The following is a 22496-nucleotide window of genomic DNA, read 5'->3' on the forward strand; positions in this document are numbered from 1 at the left end:
AGCATAGGAGCTGTACAGTTCTTCCCCATGTAAAGATATCGACAGATAAATAGACAGACAGATAGAAGTTTGTGTGTGTGAATCCTGTAGCCCCTCCCCATGCAAAGAGGCCTGCAGAGAAGCAGAAGAAACGTCCTTAAGGCTCAGCCACACTTCCTTTGTCCCCTGTGGTAAACAGCAGGTTTTCTTGGGGAAAGCAGCGAGGAAAAAGAAAAACCTATTGGACCCATGCCTAGAAAGCAGGGGACAAGTGGAAGAAAATACAGGAAAAATGGAAGTGTGGATGAGCCCTTATGCCGAGTCAGACCACTGGGACATCCTGTCCTGAACTGCCTGCCTTGACCGACAGAGGCTCTCCAGCACTTCAGGCCCTTCCTGGAGATTCCAGGGATTAAACCTGGGACCTTCTGCCTACAAGGCAGATGCTTTGCCACCAAGCGGTGGCTCTTCCCAGGCAACGGAACCTGTCTCATTCCTCCACCAACCTCCCCGTACTGCAGACATTTCCTGTCTCTGCCACTCTCACTTCTAGTACTAGAGTTTCAGAAAGAGAGAGAGAGAGAGAGAGAAATATCTGAGGTGGGGGGAACAGATTGGGGGTTGAGTGGTGACCATGGGGGAGATTCTGCCCCCCACCCACACTGCTTTGCTCTGAAAAGAACACACAACACAAAAATCAGTGCCAATACCCTGCCCTAGAAATGAAGGGGCAAATCAAAGTCTTAAAAAACTGACCAGACTACACAGAGCCCTAGCTAGGTGACCTTGAGCCCCCGGCAGAACTGTCCAGATTGCACCCCCTAGCCATGAAAAATAGAGAAAAACAGGGCCCCCGCATATCATATAAAGACCCTCCATTTAAAACTTTTTTTATGAGGCAATAATCAATATTTTTATTTATAGACATATTTATAGACATATTTTAAAGCCAATTTTGCATTCCCCCTCGCCTCCACCCCTGGCGGGGGCCTCCTTCACCACCCCCTAGCTACAGCCCTGTCTTAGGGAGAGCTCATAATACTAAAACTCACTTCTGCATGGTACCCTCCTGGTTTTTGCTAATTGCTGCTAAACCTTTGGAAGTGGGTTGCACTATTTAAGAAATTTCTGATTTTGATTGTGCCTCCCTTGCAAGTTCCTGCTTTCAGGACTTTTAATCGGGGGTGGGGTAGGATTCAACAGCAGAGCTGGAAGCATGTGTGTGTGTGTGTGTGTGTGTGTGTATGAGAGAGTGTGTGAGAGAGAGAGAGAGAGAGAGAGAGAGAGAGAGAGAGAGAGATCTCCAGCCCTTTTTGGCTAGGTATAATAATATTTTGCACCACAGCAGTAAATCAATAAATCAATAAATAAACACACAGAAGTTGCATGGCACATGCTACACATATATGCTGCACACACACATATGCTACACACACATAAAAGACAGGCCAAAACATCGCCATAGAACAGAGCTTAAAATATTCAGCCCCTGTTCTTAAGGCTAGGGCTTAGCATACAAACAAAGCTGTGTTCATTTCCTGGCTGTGCTGCTCATCACAGAATCGAGTGTGAAATCAGGTTGCCTGGACATTTCAGCTACAAGAGAATTTTAGAAGAATGCAAATTCTTTAGAAGACTCAAACCTGAGACTCCCCCCCCCCCGAGGTATGCTCCTTCCCCTACTACCTCCTCTGCTCTGAATCGCTGAATGACTTGCATTCAAAAAGTATGGGGGGGGAGCGAAATGGAGAAAATTAAAAATGGCACCTTTACTGCAGAAAGGACACAGTTTGGCATGTCCAAACAAAACATTATTATCAAGGGTTATCCTATTTCAAAAAGATGCTTCTTGTGCAAACACAATATCCTAAGCATGCTTCATCACAAGGAACACCAATGGACAGAGTGACTCCTGAGAGCCATACATAACCAATCCACTGTCCACATTCAGATCCCTTGCTAGGAGACAGGACTGAAGCATCACCTACCTGTTGCCATAATCTATTTTGGCTGTGACTTTCTTCTTGAGTTCAGCCAGCTCATCTTTGGGAAGGGTGCCGGAGAGGATCTGGGACCGCCATTCAATTAGGCTATAGGTCATCTGCTGCACTTGGCGAAAGAGAGACTTCTTGTTCTCCTAAAGCAGACAGAAGGAGAGAAAAGGGGATTGGAAGAAATGATACTGGAGACAGGGCCTTTGCAATGGTGGCACCACATCTCAAGTGATGTACATTTGGCTGCATCAGTGCTAGCTTTCAAATGGGCCTTGAAAACTCATTTACTTTTTAGTCAAGATACTGAACTTAATTTCCAAGCATTGACCATTTGTATTACTGCTGTTTATTCTCTCTCAAGTTGCTTATACTAGCTTTATAGCAGTGTACTGCTGCATTGTGAAGTGTTATAAACGTCTGTATTAAATGACGGAATTACATGGAATGGGGTGTTAATAGTTCTGAATTTTATCTTTTGTATATAAGCTGCCTTGGGAGGGTTTTAAGACACCAGAGACACCAAACAAACAAACAAGAACAATCCTAACTGCCTGTTGCTGCTTGCTGGAGAGGGTCAGAATATTGGCACTGAAAAGCACTGCTGAAAAGCTGGGTGAGTGGGAAGTGTAGAACTCTGCAACCTGGAGTACCAGAGATGAACAGAAATGGCTATGGACATGCTGAATCCAGATGTGCTTTATTCCCACGATGGGTCTACTCTGGTCCTCTCAGCTACATCTGGCACAGATTATCCCCCTCCCTCCCACCCCCACAATTGCTTTCAGTTAGGGAGATGAAAAATTAACCTGCCAGGTAGAAAAACTCATGGAAATCATCCATCCATGTTATTTCAATAAAGAAAAGGAGAAGACAGTGAATTTACTGTTAATGGTTGCAATCAGGGGAAATTTAAAACCCTGGCTTGGAGGCTAAAAAATGAGCCATGGGTTTTGAGCACGCCATCAACTTAAGATACCAGCTACAGCCACCTGGACCCAGGAATCTTCTCAACCATAGCTCAGATTAACGCAGAATGAATTCATTAACAAAGCTGACTTTGCTGGCAAATTTGTCAGTTGGGGTTTGTTTCAGTTTCTCATTTTTCCAACCTTAAATTCAGTTCTCCACATTTGCACATCACTTTGTGAACTTTTTTTTAAAAAAAACTCCTCACAAAAATTCATCGACATGTTACTGAAAATTTTCTCCTAATATGCACATTATTTTTTTAAAAAAAACAGTTGACTTATTTTTAATGTATGTTTTTATGGAATTTTTAATGAATGTTTTAGATTGCCCTCTGTAAACTGCTTAGAGCATGGATAGGCAAACTAAGGCCTGGGTTGGGGGGCAGATCCAGCCCAATCGCCTTCTAAATCCAGCCCAGGCACTGTCCAGGAATCAGCGTGTTTTTACATGAGTGGAATGTGTCCTTTTATTTAAAATGCATCTCTGGGTTATTGGTGGGGCATAGGAATTTGTTCTCCCCCCCCAAAAAAATATAGTCTGGCCCCCCCACAAGGTCTGAGGGACAGTGGACCGGCCCCCTGCTGAAAAAGTTTGCTAACCCCTGGCTTAGAGGGGCTTTGTGTTTGTTTGTTTTTGTTTATTGAGTAGGCGGCATGCAAATTTTGTAAAAAGTTTAACAACAGTTATACCCTCCTCCCCTACGTGCAGCCCCAGTCCAATATGAGTTCCTTGCTGTAGCTTTCAGAAGAAGAAAAATTGCATGGTGAGCTCAAGTTCCCAGATCTCCCATGTAACCTCACATTAGGTCTTTAGGAAAGAAATTCTTATTTATTTATTTATTTATTTATTTATTTATTTATTTAAAGCATTTATAAACTAGACTTGATCATATTAGACACCAGCGCCCTGTACAATTTGAAATCAATTCAATAAACCACACAAAGAAAAATAAATGCAGCAAAAGGAACCTCTTCCCACTGCACAAGAATGATGCCTCACTTGTCTCTCATTGGGGAAATCATGCCTGGTTCTGTAAGGCTTACGCATAATCAAGGTCAAGTGGAAGGAGGAAAGAAAGAGACCAATTTAAGGACCATTTGTCTTTCTAATGACTGTGTCCCAGAGGACACATTGTGCAGCATACACTAATTAGTCACTAGGGAAAAACAGACCACTCAGTGTTTTAAATACCCACTTCACACACAAAATTTGCTATGTTTCCCTTGGCAATGCTTACGAAGGGGTGAACCTGTCAATTTCAGCTTCTCATTTTTCTAATCTCAAATGTTTCAGATCTCCATGTTTCTGCATCAGTTTGGAAGTCCTCATAAAAATCCATCAGCATTGTTGTGTGACTTTATCCAAATATGCACATTTTAGTAAATGACATTGCCAAATATAATGCATTTCTGTATGTTATTTTCATAAGATATCTACTTTTTACATACTTTACCTAGCACATGCATTAATTACACATTAATTGGTTGAAGAATTCAAAGAATCATAGTTGGAAGGGACCCCAAGGGTCATCTAGTCCAACCTCCTGCAACGAAGGAATCTTTTTTGCCCAATCTCAAACCAACAACCTTGAGATTATAGTCTCATGTTCTTCTACAGTAGGTCTTGCCCCTGCGAAGCAGTTGCTGAGACTAAAGGTCTTCCCATAGCTGCCTGCGTCCCCTCCTTTCCCAGGTCTTTCCCAAGCAATCTGAGACAGTGTTGGCATGTCTACCTTTGCTCCTCCCATTTAATGACTCTCCCGGTTCTGGAAGTCCAGGGAGGAGGGCAGCTTTTTGCAGTAAGAGAGGGAGACACCCTTGACTCCTCAGCAGCCTGACTCGTCTCTGCTTCTTGACCTCCCTCCTCCTCTCCTGCTTCAGTTTCTGCCTCTGATTCTGGACTGCCTCTGATTCTCTGCCACAGACTCTTATTTCTCACTAAGCTCTGTTACGTCTTCAGTGTCCGACACCTCCTCCTCTTCCCAGTCTTCTCCCTCTTCTCCCTCTGACCACTCATTGTCATCCCAACACCAATCACCAGGCCCTGAGCCTTCTTCCCTTGCGGGTTCCTCAGCTGGTTGCTCCCACCGTTTTCTGCATCCAACCAGAACAAGAGTGTTGGCCTCCAACAACATTTGGGGACCCAAGGTTGCACAAAGCTGCTCAAGGCACCACAAGACCCAGAGGGCCACTACCACCATACAAATATATATATACCCTTTGGGTGCCCAAAGAGTCCACTGATGGAAACTTATTCCATAATACTTTGGTTGGTCTTTAAGATGCCACAAGACACTTTGTTGTTTCTGAAAGCCCAGCTTCATGGCAGACAAGAGCCACTACCCCAAGTGATTTGAAGCAAGTAATATGGGGCACTTTCACTTATCTGTGGTTTACTTCCTTCTTCTTATTCCTGTTGTGGGCAAAACACAAACCAGGAGAGGAAAAAACTAATCCACAATACAGATACTTTTTTCTTTCTTTTCAAATTTCTGGCTAGGATGGTCATTCATGGTTTTTGCAGGGAAGTTTACATTAGACACATTTCAGGGAGCTCTGAATGGGTTCCTGCCAGACAGGATATAAAAATACAAGGTGGTTTCTAAGGTGCCTAATCCTTGCATTTAAAATAATCCCCCATTGAGAAAGCCATTCTGTTGAACAAAAACACTGCCAGGTTGGGCCTCAGAGGGGTAGGAATGTTTGCAGATCTTTAAAATGTTTAGAGTCTAGACCATGGGTAGGCAAACTAAGGCCCAGGGGCTGGATCCGTGCCAATCGCTTTCTAAATCCGGCCCGCGGATGGTCCGGGAATCAGAATTACAAGAGTAGAATGTGTCCTTTTATTTAAAATGCATCTCTGAGTTATTTATGGGACATAGGAATTCGTTCAATATATATTTTTCCCAAAATACAGTCTGCCCCCCCCAACAAGGTCTGAGGGACAGTGGACCGGCCCCCTGCTGAAAAAGTTTGCTGACCCCTGGTCTAGACTCTAGAACAAGATATTATGGTTTTAGGGCAGTGGTTCCCAAATAGGGGTCTGGGAACCCTTGGAGTCCACAGAACAAACACAGGGGCTCTGCAGCCACATCTCTTGACTCCCAACCCCCCACTAAATTTTTGTCATTTTTGCATGGTAATTTCACAAATTTTATGGTCTGTTTTAGTGCTGTGCAATTTTTCAATATATTGGCCAAAATTGGTTTTGAAATCACACCATCATAACGATTTTGACCAGGCAATATGCAGCAATATATCGCTCCTCGCATGAGGGAAAGCAGGGCAGCCGATTTGAAGGTACCACCAATATTGCAGTACGGTTTCAGCTGATAACGCTGCTGAGCTGAGCTGCCTTCCCTCACACTGAGGGAAAACAAGGCAGCCGATTGGGAGGTGCCACCTTCCCCTCATGGCGATGGAGAACAGGGCAGCTGATCTCCCTCATGTCAGGACACCATGCCACTACCTTCCCCTGGCCCTGAGGCGGAGCTTTTCTCAGCCCGCAGGAAAGCAGCAGCAGCCACAGAGGACGCGCAATCGTCGCTGGCTGCCACCGCTGGCTGCCCCACTGATGGTGGCTTGATGCACCCCACATCCCTACCCCCTCCCACTCAAACCATGCGGTGGGGGTGACGTTGCTTCCGCCCCTTCCCTCCCCCTATCTCTGTAACTCCTTCTTTCCTGATCCCCATGTCTGACACGACACACCCCACCCATGCGATTGTCAAGACTGCGCCTTCCCTCATCCGCATGCCTGATTAGGGGCTGTCATGGGCCAGGAGTCACCTTCATCTGCTGAGCAGCAGCCTGAAGAAGCAGAAGGCGAAGTGACTCAGCTGGTTGGCTGGCTTCTCCCTCCACTGCCACGGCTGGCAGAACAGGACGACGACAGGGGCTAGCCCACATTTTGTTCAAAAAATTCATTGGCAGAGGTAACTACCATAAAGTTATCAAAACTTTCAAAAGCAGAGGGTCCATGGCTTGGCTTTTGGAAAACAGGGGTTCTTCAGTAATTAGCTAGTTGGGAACCACTGCTTTAGGGGAATAAAGAAAGATTGGAGGCTAAGAGTAGCAAATGCAATTGAAAACAGTAAGTCACAAGCAACATATGCCTTTCTGGGTTTTGGGGTTTTTTTAAGTCCCTAGAGTGGAGGTGAACAAAAGACAAATCATGATCCATTGGTGAACCACTGGATAATGGGAAGAGACCCCTGTTCAATGGAAGAACACAAGTTTTGCATGCAAGTTCAATCCCCAGCATCTCCAGTTAAAAGTCTGCTGCTTTGTCAAATCACCCGATGTCATTATGACAACTTTAATTGGGCTGGCTTAACTGATCGGGGCGAAAGCAAGCCCACCTGGCTGCACTTGGGACTTCCCAATGGGAAACTCTCTTGTACAGCCAATCCCAGGAGGGCTCACTTTTAGCTCTCACTTGTCCCACACCTGATGTCACACGTGGAATGGCCTGGCGGCCAAATTCAGACACCTGCCAGACCTAATTTGGCCCATGAGTCAGGGCTCCCCCACACCTGCCAAAAACCTCAATGCCCAAGAAGGAGAAGAGAATCGCAACTCACCACATACAGCCTGTGCCAGATCACAGCCCATTCCCTCAAAGTGGAAGTGAGTTCCTGGACCAAAGGCAGCTCACTAGGAATTACTGTCTCATGTTGTCTGCAGAAGGCGGGTGGGGAAGAAATATTTGAATGATTACCGAAAAGGTAATGGCCATTAGATCATTTAATATTCTGTCTATAGAGTCTCTACTGGGGTTAGGAAATCAGAGAAAACTTATTCACGTACGTAGCTCACATCCACATCGTACATTTAAAGTGCATTGCTTCCCCAGAGAATCCTGGGAACTGTAGTTTTTTAAGGGTGCTGGGCACTGCTGAACTATGGTTCACAGGATTCTTTGGTGGAAGCCATGTGCCTTAAAATGTGGTGTGGATGTGATAAAAGGTTAGGCAAGCAAGCAAGGCACAACATGGAGACAGCTTAAGGAAGCGCTGCAGAAAACCAGAAGAGCAGGCACTTTGCATGCTAAGGGTTGTGGGTTCAATCCTTGGCATCCCCAAGTAGTGATAGGAAAGGCTCCTGCCTGAAACCCTAGAGAGCCCCTGCCAGGAAGTGTTGACAGTGGCTGCCTTTGCATGTGACAATAAGCCAGTTTTTTGTTTTTTGTGGCTTACCACCAACGAGTAACATGGTCATGCATACTGTCCAATTCCTGCTTCACTCTTCTCCTGATATAAGCAGGACAACAAGCCAGAGACCCAAAATGGTCCACAAGCCAAAATCAAAGCCAAAATTTAAGGTTGATGTGGAATCATGTCTTTCTTGGGGAGAAACAAACCATGAGCCCTGCTTCCGATGTAACGAGAAGCCAAGGCTTCCTGCTTGTGCCAGGAGAAGGAGCAAAGCAGGGGCAATTGGGCAGCATGTATACCAGCATGCTGCTCATTTATGCTGAACCATGGTAAGCTCCAGCAGCAGCCTAGAGACAACTGTGGCTGTCGTGCACCAGGCAGCATTCAATTCAATGAAATTCATTGCATCCTCACGCCATCCAGGCCTGCTGAGAGAAGCTGGTAATGAAATAATAGCCAGCACTTCCTTATTAGAAGTAATACTAAAGAAACTGGTCAGATCCTCTCAAAGGTTCCTCTCCAATAAAAACTGTAAGAGCTGCACAGTATGATATTATCTTATACAGTATGATGTTATATATACCCACACACTTTGTTTTTCCTGTTTTCTACATTCCCCTCCCTATTTTCCTAGGAGAATATTTTTACTGCTGTTTTTAATTGGATTTGCAAGGTTGACAATGTTAAATAGTATTTAATAAAATAAACCAAACCAAACCACGATAAGCCAGAAACCCTGGTTTATTGTTGCATGCAGACGTTGCCAACAAATATTGAGTCAGAATGACCACTGGTTCGACTTGGTATAATACAATTTTCTACATACTCAGTAATTAGGGTTTTGAGGAAATTTTCCTAAGCAGAGTAGGACAATATGAATCGAAAATTTTTCTGATGCTCTAGGGAGTGATCTAATTTAGCATGTATAATTTAGCATGTTTAGTTTACTTGTCTGTAGTCAACTGAGGGCTCATCCACCCTTCATCATTGTCCCATGATTTTCAGACACGGGTCTGAGGGAAAGTGGCAGGACAAAAGAAAAACTTCTCAGAACTATGCCTGGAAATCATGGGACAAATGGAAGTATTGGATGAGCCCTGAGCTTAAAATCTTTGAAACTGCCGCACTTGCTTAGTAATCAATCAATTGGCAATCAATTCACTGTTACTAATGAACTGATGAAATGGAAAATTTTCTGCCCCACATCACTGTCTTTTCATTATGCCTCAAGCTACACAATGTGGCTTTTTTACACAAAAGCCTGCCATCGCCACAGGACAGTGTGCTTTCTCCCTGCCGCCATTTTAGGAATTGATCATGTTTCTAGATCTCACAGAAAAAAAAGCCTTGGTGACCTACCCGCCATCTTGCACAGTTGCCTCTTTCAGATGGATGTACGTTGATGGAAAGATGCCCTGAGACAAAGGCAAAAGAATCGTTTTATCAAAAGGGCAAAGAGTTATTCAATCACTGAGTGGCAGAAGAAAAAGCAGTCACCATCACAAACAGGCATAGCAGAGGTTCGGGAACATAAATGTAACAATTCTCTACCATCAAAATAAGTACTCAATTGCACCAACATCTTGGAATTGGTGCATATTCTACAAGTAGTAATTAATAATGTGATAAAATGATAAATCAATCTATTATTATTATTAACATTTAAAGTGCCTAGATTTATTAACTGCTGCTCACATTTTAATAACCAAGACAAGGCTTGCAATCCAAAAGACCCAACACAAAAGGGGGAGAAATAGGGAAGGGAAGGGAAGGGAAAACAGGCACCCACATATCCTAACCCTATCTACTCCAACCATATCTATTCCAAATTAAATCCCACTTAATTCAGTAGGGTTTACTCCCAGGTAAACAGGTTTGGGATTGCAGCCTCTGGGTTGTATCCAATGCTAATTCTACTTAGAGAAGACCCAGAAGTTTATGGACATGACTAACTTAGGTTCTTTAACTTCAAGGGGTTATATGCAACTAAACCCTACTTAGAATAGACCCACTGAAATGAAAGAACCTAAGTTAGACATAACTTCAATATGTCTACTGAGAAGGAGTAGCATTGAACACCATCCAATGGGTCTACTCTGAGTAAAACTTACTTGGCTAATACAGTGGTGCCTCGCAAGACGAAATTAATCCGTTCCGCGAGTCTCTTCGTCTTGTGGTTTTTTCGTCTTGCGAAGCACGGCTATTAGCGGCTTAGCGGCTATTAGCGGCTTAGCGGCTATTAACGGCTTAGTGGCTTAGCGGCTATTAATGGCTTAGCGGCTATTAACGGCTTAGCGGCTTTAAGAAAAAGGAAACAAACTCGCAAGCCCATAGGGAAATTTGTCTTGCGGAACGACTCAAAAAACGGAAAACCCTTTCGTCTAGCGAGTTTTTCGTCTTGCGAGGCATTCGTCTTGCGGGGCACCACTGTACCTGAAGACACTAGTTCTTATTTCCAAGTGAGTGCAAGACTACAAACCTTCATCAATTAATTTTGAAAGCTGAGTTTACTCTTACACTCTAAAAGTACATCCTCTCATATGCATTACTGAACCATGCCTGCAGTGTTAAGCTAGAAAGGTCTCCAATCGTCAGGCAGCAGCGTTAACAAGTGGGACCTACAACAGAAAGTAGTGCTCCTTTTCAGTGTTTTAGTTAGTCAGTCATGCCCACCTTCACAAGATTCCATCTCATTCCCCCCTCCCCCTATTTTTCATCTGCTTCCCAAATATTCAGCACTCTGTGGTCACTGAACATGCTCAGTCCCTGATTGGGCTACTTTTGAGGGTTCCCAAAAGTGGTTTTTTAAAAATTATTCTAAATATTTTTTCTACTTTTGGAAGGCTTGGAGCTCCACTGCCGATACCTCCACCTACTAATTTGTGCCCCTTGAACAAGGGTGGTGCAACTTAGGCTAAGGTATGGCATTCATACCCTGTCAAGAGACTGACTGGATGCTGAGGAGTGGGCACTGGGAGAAGGGGGTTGGAGACTGGCTTGGAAGAAGGGACGAGGGAACTTGGGGAGCCTGTGACAGCTGGGAGATGAGAATCAGAGGCAGGAGAAGTTGCAGGATTGGAGAGTGAAGAGCAAGAGACAGAAGAGATAGAAGAGCAGAAAGTCACATGTGCCTGCTTGCGCATGCTTAGAATGGGGAGATACATAAGCCAAGGTTGGGGGCAGGGCCTCTGTTGCATTACTGAGTTTATACCTATGGGAGACATTAGTGTAATTTTGACATGAAGAGTTGATTCCTCTTTTTGGACATTCCTTGCCTATCAGTACACCCTGAACATTGGAACTAGATGAATTATACAAATAAATGTGCTGGTTTGGAGGGGGTGGGGGAAAGAAGCACCTTCCCCATAAAAGTGCTATGGAATTTATGCTCAAACTTCTTCCAGACCTCACTCCTGCATAGATAATAATACAGGTGTCCCAGAGGGAATAAGTATTTTCCAAAGTGGTTAGAACAGTAATAAACATCTAAGTTACCCCTCCTTCCCCCCCTTCTCTTAATTAACTTGGCCTTCAATTTATTTTCAATTTTTTTGCCAGTGTTCTGGTCAATGCAATCACAGATAAAGGAATCTCTCCAGTGACTACATAACATCTCCAGATCGATAGTCAATTGCTGAGTTGTGTTTTTTAAAACTTCTTTGGAAGGAAGCACTACTAGATATTCCCCCCCCCACCCAAAAAAATCACCTTCAAACTCAATGGCACCAGGAAATGAGTAACACGTCCATTCCACCACAAAGGGATTTTTAAACAGCTTGTTTGGGTTGGGTTGGGGAAAAGCACCAGACCTGGGCCAAAGCTATACATGCAAGAGAATGAACGGACCAAAACATTTCATTTTTTTAAAAGCAAAATGCTTCTCTGTGTTCAAAAACAGCAAAAAATATATACAAGAAGACCTAGAACAGCAAAGGGAGGGGTGAGATCTCAACCTCCTTCTCATCATCACTAGTTTGCAAATTGCTAAAACTGTACAAAAAGGAACATGCATGTCTCACAACAAATGTAACTGATCTGTAGAAAACACAACCTGTAAAGAGAGATAATACACATACTTTTGTAAACAATTTTTTTTAAAAAAATAGAATTATTAAAATAAATAAATAAAGGAGCATGCATCCCTTGGAACCTGAAGGGGCACTGCTCATTTTATTGCTGCAGGATTCCTCCCACCACGTTCTGTTAACAGCTAGATCCCTTTGTTTATGTCAAAAATTCACATAAATGTATCCGAGGCTACAGGAGAATTCCTAATTTACAGGATTTATGAGAAGGGGTTCCAATCTTACTACAACTACTGGAGAAAAACACATCTAGGAATCCCACAGGAGTAGCCAACATGGTGCCCTTAAAATGTGCCCATTATCCCTGGCCACTGGCCATGCTGGCTGGCGCTGATGGAAGTTGCTCTACTCTAGGGGTGCATAACTTATGGCCCTCTGGTCCCAACTCCCATGAGCCCCAGACAACATGGCCAAAGTTCAGGGATGACAGGAGTAGTAATCCAAAAACATCTAGAAGGCATTTTGGCCAATGTTGTGCAGCAACAGCTGTAGGACAGCTCTGCTGCAACAGGAAATTTTCCCAAAGTGGTAACTCAGTGTGCCACAAAATGGGCTGGCACAATCCTGAGAATTATTAGGGAAGGGAATATGAGCGTAGGAAGGAATATTATGCCTCCGTAGAAATTCTGTTCCCTGGGAAAGGTGCTGCATAAGGTTAAGACCACCCACTCCTAAAAGGTCTCAGAATTTCATACACAGATGCTGAGGTCTGAGTCACCTCTTTGGAGGGAGATTCAGTGGAAGCCCATCTCTCTGAAATGCTACAAAAAGCTGGGCTGAGAATATGACTCCACTGACTGAGCTGCCACAGATTAGGCTTGCTCTTGATATGCATATTTAAGACAATTCAGTGGAGTTTTGTTCTGAGAATGAAGCTTCAGACTTGGGGAAAAAGGCACTGAAGGCAGCCAACTTTGCTTCTTGATGTCTCATGATGCCCTGGTTTGGATTCTTACAGCCAAATCCTACGCATGTTTAAGTAAAGGTAAAGGGACCCCTGACCATTAGGTCCAGTTGTGAATGACTCTGGGGTTGCAGCAGTAATCTCGCTTAATTGGCCGAGGGAGCCGGCGTACAGCTTCCGGGTCATGTGGCCAGCATGACTAAGCCGCTTCTGGCAAACAGCAGCGCACGGAAACACCGTTTACTTTCCCGCCAGAGAAATCCCACCAAGTTCAATAAGCCTTACTCCTGAGTAAGCACACGTAGGATTGCAGCCCTTGTCTCTAGATGCTCTCTCTATATATGTATGTTTGTGTGTTTTAATTATTCTTATTTAAATGTACAGTGCATAGTTTAACAATGGAGCTCACCCCCATAGCAGGCAGGTCACCAACTTAGACGGAGTTAAACGGTTAGACAAGCTCATGAGGACAGTGCTATCAATGGCTCTGCAAGCAGGAGGCAGGAAGGCTTCCAAATACCAAGTTGCTGGAAGACTACAGGAGTGGAGAGGGCTTTTGTGCTCAGACCCTGCTTGAATGTTTCCCATAAGTATCTGGCAGACCACTACGCAAACAGGCTGCAGGACCAGATGAGCCATTGGCCTGATCTTATGTTCTTATTTATTGCCACTGCAAGCTGCTCTGAGAGCCACTTACAGACGTAAGAACCACCTGCTGGACCAGGCCAAAAATACACCTAGTCCTGCATCCTGTTCTCACAGTGGCCAATTTATTGGAATACTTATTGGAAGCCAGTATTGCTCTTTGTTTTTCCATAAATGTTATGTTAGACAGTGAATGAATGAATGAATTTTATTATTACGGTCACAGACCAGTTCCGGCTCACTTACAATATCAGAAAAATCATAAAGCACAACAGGAATACATTGAATTGCAATTGGGTTTAACAGAGACAATTCAGATATAACAGCAGTTAAAAATATACATTAAATCTTGATCACTAAAATATAACCTAAAATTGTCATTTAAAACCTTAATCATTTTGGTAGTACAGCCTGTTGCCTAAGTTTTATGGCAGCCGCACAGAATTTGACCACCCTTAGCGTATGTTAGACAGTATAATGTGTGTGTGTGTGTGTGTGTGTGAGTGTGTCAGTGTCACTTGGAGACCTTTGGGTGCAGTGCTCTCTCCAGCTGCAATTACCACCAATTGGTTTTCAGAGATATGCCACCTTCAGCAGTGGATTGAGGACACAGACATCGTGGCTAGCACAAGCAGTCCTCATTTTGCGCAGGGGTTATATTCTGGACCCACACATCCATCAGTGGAGCACACATAGGCCTGCTCCGTCCTGTTCTCCCCCTTTTCATGACCTCTTTATGATATTTTGGGGCTACTTCCGGGTTCAGCGCCGTGTGCATGATCGCAAGTGATTCAGATACACCTATATCAGTCGTCGCCTGTATATACTGATCAACTTTATAAGTCAATGAATTTGTCTAATCCTCTTCTTAGACACTTGTTTGGTAGAAAAGCAGCAGCATACCAAAAAAAAATAGCTAAATATATGCACAAACTCAGTGCAATTCTCAACAACAGGTTACCTTTTAAAGCAGGGATGGGCAACCTTTTTTCTTTCGAGGGCTACATTCCCTCTGTGAAAACCAGTCAGGGGCCACATACCAATGGTTGTGATGGTGGGGAGTAAAGACTAAGGTGGGTGGTACTACTCTCTCTTCCTTTTATTTCACTCCTTTTCTCACTCTTTTCCCCATTCCTAGCTACTGCATTAAATTAGCCCAAGGGCCACATGAAACTGGCCAAGGGCCAGTGGCAGCCCTAAGGCCACAGGTTACACCTCCCTGCTTTAAAAGAAGAGTTTTCATTTCTTCCACCATTCCTACTTCCTGATACTCTCTGCAATTTACTGTCAGGTGTCAGTTATAAGACCTTTTAAGCATTTGATTTTTGTGGAACTAATTGCTTACCATCCATTAACAGCTCAGACGCCAACAGCATTAAGCACAAATCCCACAGGAAGGAAGCCTTCCCAGACGATAAATGATTTGTGAACTGAAGATCTGAGAAGCACAGAAAGCTTAATCCTACAGCCACTCACTAGTTTTAAGTTTGATGTTTGCCAATAATTTCCATACAAGAGGCCCAGGGACACTGCATTTCGCAGAGAATGTCAATAAGCAAACAGTTCCAAAGCAGTTGAAGGCATTGATTATCCCACTTTGACACAGTGGACACACTCCAAGATAGAGAAGCTATCTTGTCAAATGCTGGCCTGCTTTTCATGGAAATTCAAGGGATCCTTTCCAGCCCATACACAGTTTGGATGCAAATCTTAGAAAATGGAATTTTAAAGCAGAAAGCTGTCCCACAATAAAAGACTGCTCCTTTTGCAATCTGGCAACTGAAAAACAAAGACCCAGTACATTGGGTTGTACCCAGTGCTAGTCCTACTCAAAGCAGACCTACTGGAATTAATAGACAGGTCTAACTTAGGTACATTAAATTTCTATTCTGACTCATTTGTTGAGTAGAACCATTGTCAAGAAGCCAAAAAGTTAAGCTGAGCAAGTTTATGAAAGCAAGAAATATGTGTTCATTCGCAAGTTGCAGAAGAGAGGGGTTAGTACTCTAGAAAAGACATGGGCAAGTTCCATCATCTCTGAACCATTGAACTTGCTGGCTGGGACTGATGGGAGGTAGAGTCAAACAGCATCTGAAGGGGCAAAGGTACCTGTCATAAATGATCACCATGTACCAACCACTGACTGCTAGGGACGAACAGATCAATTTCTTTCCAATCTGTTCTGCCCTGTTTCTTCATTAATCTTCAGGTATCTTTTTTTTTTTTTAAATCCATATAAACATTTCTATTTTTAAATACATATGAAAATTTTGTCTTAAGGTAAGCACTTCTAAGCACATTGGGTTGTAGCCAATGTTAAATATACTCAGAACACACCAAATGAAATTAATACATATGGTTAATGTAGGTCCATTAATTTCAGTGAGTCTACTCTGAGCATAAGCTAGTTGAATACAACCTATTTTATCTTAAAATCTGCAAGTCCTTCCCTCCATCATTTTGGTATGATGTTGAGCCGAGAATTCTATTGCAAAATTCGGAGAAGTGTGAAATCAGACAGAAAACTATGTTCCATAGTTACATTGGGAATTAAGTTGATTCCCTTCCAATGTGAACCAAGCAACATTCTTCTTCATCCCTACTGGCTGCACAGGTTTGGTTTTAACATTTTTCAGCTGCAAAAGCAAACAATGCTATCTTACAGGTTATACATTTATCCAACTAGGCCAGCAAGTCTGTGAAAGCCTGATGGTATTTTTTCTTTATCTCCTCATACAGAGTGTATCATAGCCTATAATGAATTATATCTTCAATTACATTTTGCTGGCATACACACAACCACCCATTTACTGAAATTGTATCTACCACCAAAATACCCACTGGCACGAACTGAAAATGCAATTATGCAAAAGCTTTCCTCAAGGAGCAGAATTCAAGATCTTGGAATGCTGTTGATTGTTGCGATTCCTTTAAAAAATGTTGACATGGCTGCATGACATGGATGTTCTGCATGGCAACCACATCTAACTCTTTTTAGTCAAGAAAACTGGGTACCGTGAATAAGTGGAAAGCAGGAACGTGGAAGCAGGGCCCACTCCAGACCAACATAACTTCAATTGGTATGCCCTGACAAACTGCCCAGAGAATTTTCTGTATGCCTGTCCAACTGTTTTTCTGCAGGATCCCAAAAACATGCATGCAGAGCTTAAATGCATACGATCTATTCAGGAGACCAACCAGACAACCGTAAGATGCGGGCGCGGCCCACTGTGTGATCCCACTACATTGCATCCACCCGAAAAGAGCCTTTGTTTCTAATCAAAGGTTTGGAAGTCGGGGTGGACTCCAAGCAACATATCTGCAGTTTGTTCATCATGAAGTAACAAGGTTTTGCTTTGCTTAATCCAACAATGTGAGATTGTTCCATCACAGACTTAATTTATTCTGCATAATCTGTTTTGCTTCTCTGAGTCTTGAAGGCAGCTGAAGAGCTACGTGCGGCTCTGACATTCCACCCACTAACCACTGCAAATTGTGCTTCGCTGCGTCCTGCCTCCTTCCAGATTCCACCCAGTGCCTCCCACAGAATCTGAAGCCTACTTTTGAAACAAGTGGGGGCTTTTAAATAACACTGAAATTGGGCACCCTAATTCTCACAATGCTCATTTCACCACCCAGTATCAAATATTCATGTTTTTGCTATACGGCTACAAAGCAGAAGAGCCCCCACCACTCAGGAAATATTTATTGACCATTGTCATCAAAGTTTGGAAGATATTAGAGAGAAAGGTGACAAAACTTTTACTAAGAGCATTTTCACAACAGATCTGATGCATTTCAATATAAACACATAACTGAATGGGGAAAGATGAAGTACCTTTTTGGATTTATTCCGAAGAGTGTATCCTCTGTACCAATCTGCCAAGAAGAAGGAGACAAAGAAGAAGAAAGATAGAAAATGTGCTTTTATCATCAGAAATCAAATGTTCAAATATAAATGATCTTTATATATAGTGGTCGTCAAACTCCCCTCCCCCCAGACCACTTGAAAATGGCTGAGGGTCTTGGCAGACTACGTAATGATTTTTCTGCCTGTTTAGGAATTGTAATGTGCTGTGCATGGGCTCTCGTTAGCTTCCTTTACTCTTTCTTGATGCTTCCTTCATTCCCATGTACAGTGGTGCCTCGCAAGACGAAATTAATCCGTTCCGCGAGTCTCTTCGTCTTGCGGTTTTTTCGTCTTGCGAAGCACGGCTATTAACGGCTTAGCGGCTTTAAGAAAAAGGAAACAAACTCGCAAGAACTCGCAAGATGTTTCGTCTTACGAAGCAAGCCCATAGGGAAATTCGTCTTGCGGAACGACTCAAAAAATGGAAAACCCTTTCGTCTAGCAAGTTTTTCGTCTTGCGAGGCATTCGTCTTGCGGGGCACCACTGTATTGACTCTCAGTTCCTTTCAAATGCCTTGACTAGCTCTCTTCCCCACTTGTGACCATCTCTCACCATGCCTTCCTCTTCCAGGGACCAGACGAATAAAGCTCATGGACTACTGGTGGTCTGTAGACCACTCTTTGGGATCCTCTCATGGTACAAATCAATATATTGTTACTTGCAAGTAAGCCCTGCCATGTTCAATGGAGCTCATCCCAGGGAATCATGTATAGGGCCACAGCCTTAAGCAACACAAAATAGGTTGCAATCCTGCCTACTCAAAAGTTAGCATCACTGGGGTCAATAGGGCTTACTTCCAAGTAGTTGTATACAGTGGACTTCTCCAACCTGGTGCTCTCCCAGTGATGCTGGACTACAAACAACCAGGGATGATGGGAGTTGTAGTCCAACAACCTGGGCTCCAAGATGGGAAAAGCTGGTGTACAGGACTGAAACCCTAAATGGCACAAGACAGCTGCAATGCTAGACATATCTGCCTCAGAAGCAGGCCCAGCTGAGTTCAGTGAGACCTACTCGCAGGGAAGGATGTTTACAAGATTACAGGCTAATGGTTCAATTCACAGAGGTGAATCAGAAAAAGCTATCAGCGTGGATTTACTAGACATTATTGAAACTCAAATAGATTAGTCAGGGCCTCTTGAAATAAATGAAATCCTCACTGAATTGAACAATGCCATAGGATCACTAGCTTGTTCAAACAGAACCAGCTCACATAAATTATTTTGTTGCTGCTGTTATTTCTAATTATTTTTGTGATTGCTATTATTTTAAATAATAGTTTTTAAGCATTTGTGGAAAACTCTTTTGCTACAGAAAACCTAATAAGGGGTACAGTCAATACTGCACATCAGTAGGGTCAGGCGAAGTTAGAAATGAATGGAAATAAAATTCAATGAAGAAGTCTCTGGGGTACATGTGTGATGTGCATAAATTGAACTAAAATAATATCCACATAGCTAATATGGCATTACATGTGGTGACCCATAACCAAATGTCAAACCGTATCTGTAGCCTAGAATAGAAAGGAAAAATAAATCTGTTTAAGAATACTAATTTTTAAAATCTTTTTTGGAGGGAAAAGAAAAGACACATTCAATTTCCCAGAAAAACAGCGATTTATGTTCTCTCTCCCTCTCTCTTCCCCGCTTGCAAGGTCATCTAATGCTTTGGGCCCTTCTGCATTTCAAATCTTCTACAAAAACACTCCTCTTAAATACACCCATCAGCAACATAATCTCTTTTGACACAAAGGCTCTGTCTCCCTATCTCCAGTGTCAAGGTCAACGCAAAGTGAAAAGAAACCAATTGTCTTGCTGAAGTGCTAAGCAAGCAGCTGGTTTTCCTTGCTAGCATTACCAAAGGAGCTTTGTGTCAGGATGTTTCAGTTTACTGCTGCTAATGGTGATGACGGATGTAGAACGAAACCCTTTCCACTGAGCAAGGCGTCACAGGTACAATCCCCAGCAGGGTTTGGAGAGACCTTGGTCTGAAACCCTGGAGAGCGGCTGCCAATCAGTTTGTAGACAATACTGATGCAGGCAATACAATACAGTGTTGACCACACGAGCCATGGTGACCATGCTACAACTCCACTGCTGGAGGCAGTATCAGTTTCTGAATATCAGCTGCTGGAAACTGCATGTGGAGAGAGTACTGTTGCAATCAGGTCCTGCTTTCAGATGTCCAATGGGCATCTGGCTGACCACTGTGAGAACATGATCTCAGACTAAATGGGCCATTGGCCTGATCCAGCAGGCTCTTCTTATCTTCTTATGATGGATCAATGGCCTGTCTCAGCATAAGCCAGCTTCCTAAATTCCATCCCTGACATCTCAACTAGGGCTGCAAAAGACCCTTTTCTGAAATCCTACAGGACCACTACCAGTCATTGTAGACAACACTGAACTGAGGCACCAACAGACTCTGTATAAGGCCGTTTCCTATGTTCCCATATTCCCATATCTGAACAAACATGGCTGATCTAATATTTTTCAATCTACTTTGGAGCTTACCAAGCACATTTTTTGGAACTAACATAGCAAATCATTTGTATATGCATCAGCCTTTGGGCTTCTTTTTTGCTAGTTTTTAGGGCATTTTCCCAAAGATTTAACTCTTAAATTTGGAGTAAACAGAGAAGGAATATAATCGGGAACCCTCCCATCCTATCCCAGCAATCCAGCGCCTGCTTACCTTCATACATCTCCAGGATGTGAACTGTATCACCAACCTGCAAGGACAGCTCGACATCTTGGACGGCATCATAATTGTAGATGGCTGAGAAAAGGGGGGGGGGACAGAACCAAACAGTAAATAATTGAGATCAGGGCTGGCGTCTGTATCCAACATCCTAAGGCTGTTGCCAGGGGAAGTGCTACAAGCCACTATTTAAAAAATTCTCACCCTGTGGCGCTTCAGGGTATTGTGGAAATTTTTAGAGGGCCACCCCTCAACGTACACTGAAAGTTAGCTATGGCTGTTCCTGGACCATATTTATTTAAAAGGATTTCTTAACTGCTTACTGTAAAAACAACAACAACACACAACCTATGCAATATAGAAAAATGATATAAAAACAAATGGGTCCCTTCAGATTTGTGTCTTATTGCAGGGGTCTTTCTTATGCAACAATAATAGTGCAGTTATTCTGCTTTAGTCTGTCCTGTGATTTTTCTCTCAATGCTACCACATGATTGCTGTCCAGAGAAACGACAGCACAACAAGAATGAAATAAACATAAACCAGAATATTTGTGGTATTAAATAAATACAGGACTTTGGAAGGATATTCACTGACTGGGAATGAAGCAGTGGCACGACTCCCAAAAACTTTTATTGGAAGAGGGATTGCATATGACTATCCTGATAGCCATCATGAGCACAAATCATCATGAATGTGCAATAAGAAGCATAATGGGTCGTCTCCAAAGCTAGTTCTACTCAGATGTGGCTAAGTTACGTCCATTAACTTTATGGGTTTATTCTGAGTAACACTTAGTTTGATACAATCTTCTGAAAACTGAAAAGCAGCATTATAAAACCAGGGACAGGGAGAAACAGGAATTCAGAAATATCAGGATTCAGTCTTGTGGGTCAGAGAAGGCATAAACAAACAGAGAGATGAATTCACAAGGCATTGGAAGCAACTAATAGATGATGCTTCATATAATGTAGGTATTTTTGTTTGTTCTGATATTCTAGAAGCTTGTAAGTGTATACAGTGATACCTCCGGTTACGAACTTAATTCATTCCAGAGGTCCGTTCTTAACCCAAAACCATTCTTAACCTGAGGCGCGCTTTCGCTGGCGCGCGACTTCCGCTTGCATCCTGGGGCAAAGTTCACAACCAGGAGCATCTACTTCTGGGTTAGCATAGCTCGTTACCCAAAGCATTCATAAGGCGGACGGTACATAATCCGAGGTTCCACTGTATATGTTTGAGCAGTGTTTTATTGTATTTTCTTCACATACTTGTTGGTACATTGCCCTGGACTCATCTCAAGGGAGAGAAAGAAATAAGAAATAAAGAATAATCCCACCTGGTGGATACTAGGGAGAAAGCCCCCTGAAGTCTGGTGCCAGCCCTGATTTGAGCTAAGAACAAAGCAAGGAGACAGAGGGTTGCACTCAACCAAGTTTTACTCAAGAGTAGACTCTTTGAAATTAATGGACATGACTAAGCTAGGCTCATTCATTTCAGTAGGTCGAACTCTGAGAGAAACTTAGTTGAACACCACCCAGAGCATTTAATCCAGGGCACACAGCTGTTTGTAATCCATCAGGAGTCTAATGAACTCCCCAGATGTTTCCAAGACCTGCTACCGAGAGAAAAAGGAAAACGTTCTGCTGTGAAATAAAACTGGCCTTTTTTAAAAAAGGCTCAAGTGAGCATTTTTGCTCTTAGAGTTGTTATTGTAGGAGGGATTTAAAAGAAAAAAGAAAAATCAGCCTAAAGAGGTAACAGAGTAATTTTTAAAGCCTTGAAAGACCAGGCACAATCATGAAGCTAAGACTTTGGGCCAGAACCATCTCTCAATCTAGCCACCCTAGACATGTTGTTGGGGTGTGTGTGTGTGTGCGCACACACACACACACACACACACACACACTCCCTCAGCCAGCCATGAAAATCATAAGGCCAGTTACACACACTCTCTCTCTCTTAGTCTCACAGGCTTGTTGACAGGATCAAAGTTATGAGTAAGCAATGCATGTGAGGTCCTTGGAGAAGACAGGCCAACGCTCTGACTCTACAAGAGGCAGCTTCCTATCTAGTTCCGTGTTGTCTGCACACTGACTGGCAGTTGCTCTCCAAGGAACAGTCCCAGCACTACAAGGAGATGCCAGAGACTGA

General features: G+C 43.2%; 1 protein-coding gene across 3 annotated transcripts in view; it reads right to left on the reverse strand.

Moving 5' to 3' along the window:
• DOCK5 (dedicator of cytokinesis 5) overlaps nt 1-22496 on the reverse strand; it is a 145343-nt gene that overhangs the window by 86194 nt on the left and 36653 nt on the right. For all 3 annotated transcript variants that reach the window (XM_053366504.1, XM_053366506.1, XM_053366507.1), the window contains exons 2-6: nt 20337-20420; nt 17570-17610; nt 9457-9512; nt 7525-7621; nt 1968-2116 (exon numbers count right to left, since the gene is read on the reverse strand). In XM_053366504.1, the coding sequence (XP_053222479.1) occupies nt 1968-2116; nt 7525-7621; nt 9457-9512; nt 17570-17610; nt 20337-20420 (427 nt within the window). The remainder of the gene's footprint in view (nt 1-1967; nt 2117-7524; nt 7622-9456; nt 9513-17569; nt 17611-20336; nt 20421-22496) is intronic.

Source organism: Podarcis raffonei, chromosome 15 (assembly GCF_027172205.1).
Source record: "Podarcis raffonei isolate rPodRaf1 chromosome 15, rPodRaf1.pri, whole genome shotgun sequence".
Classification (NCBI taxonomy): Eukaryota; Metazoa; Chordata; class Lepidosauria; order Squamata; family Lacertidae; genus Podarcis; species Podarcis raffonei.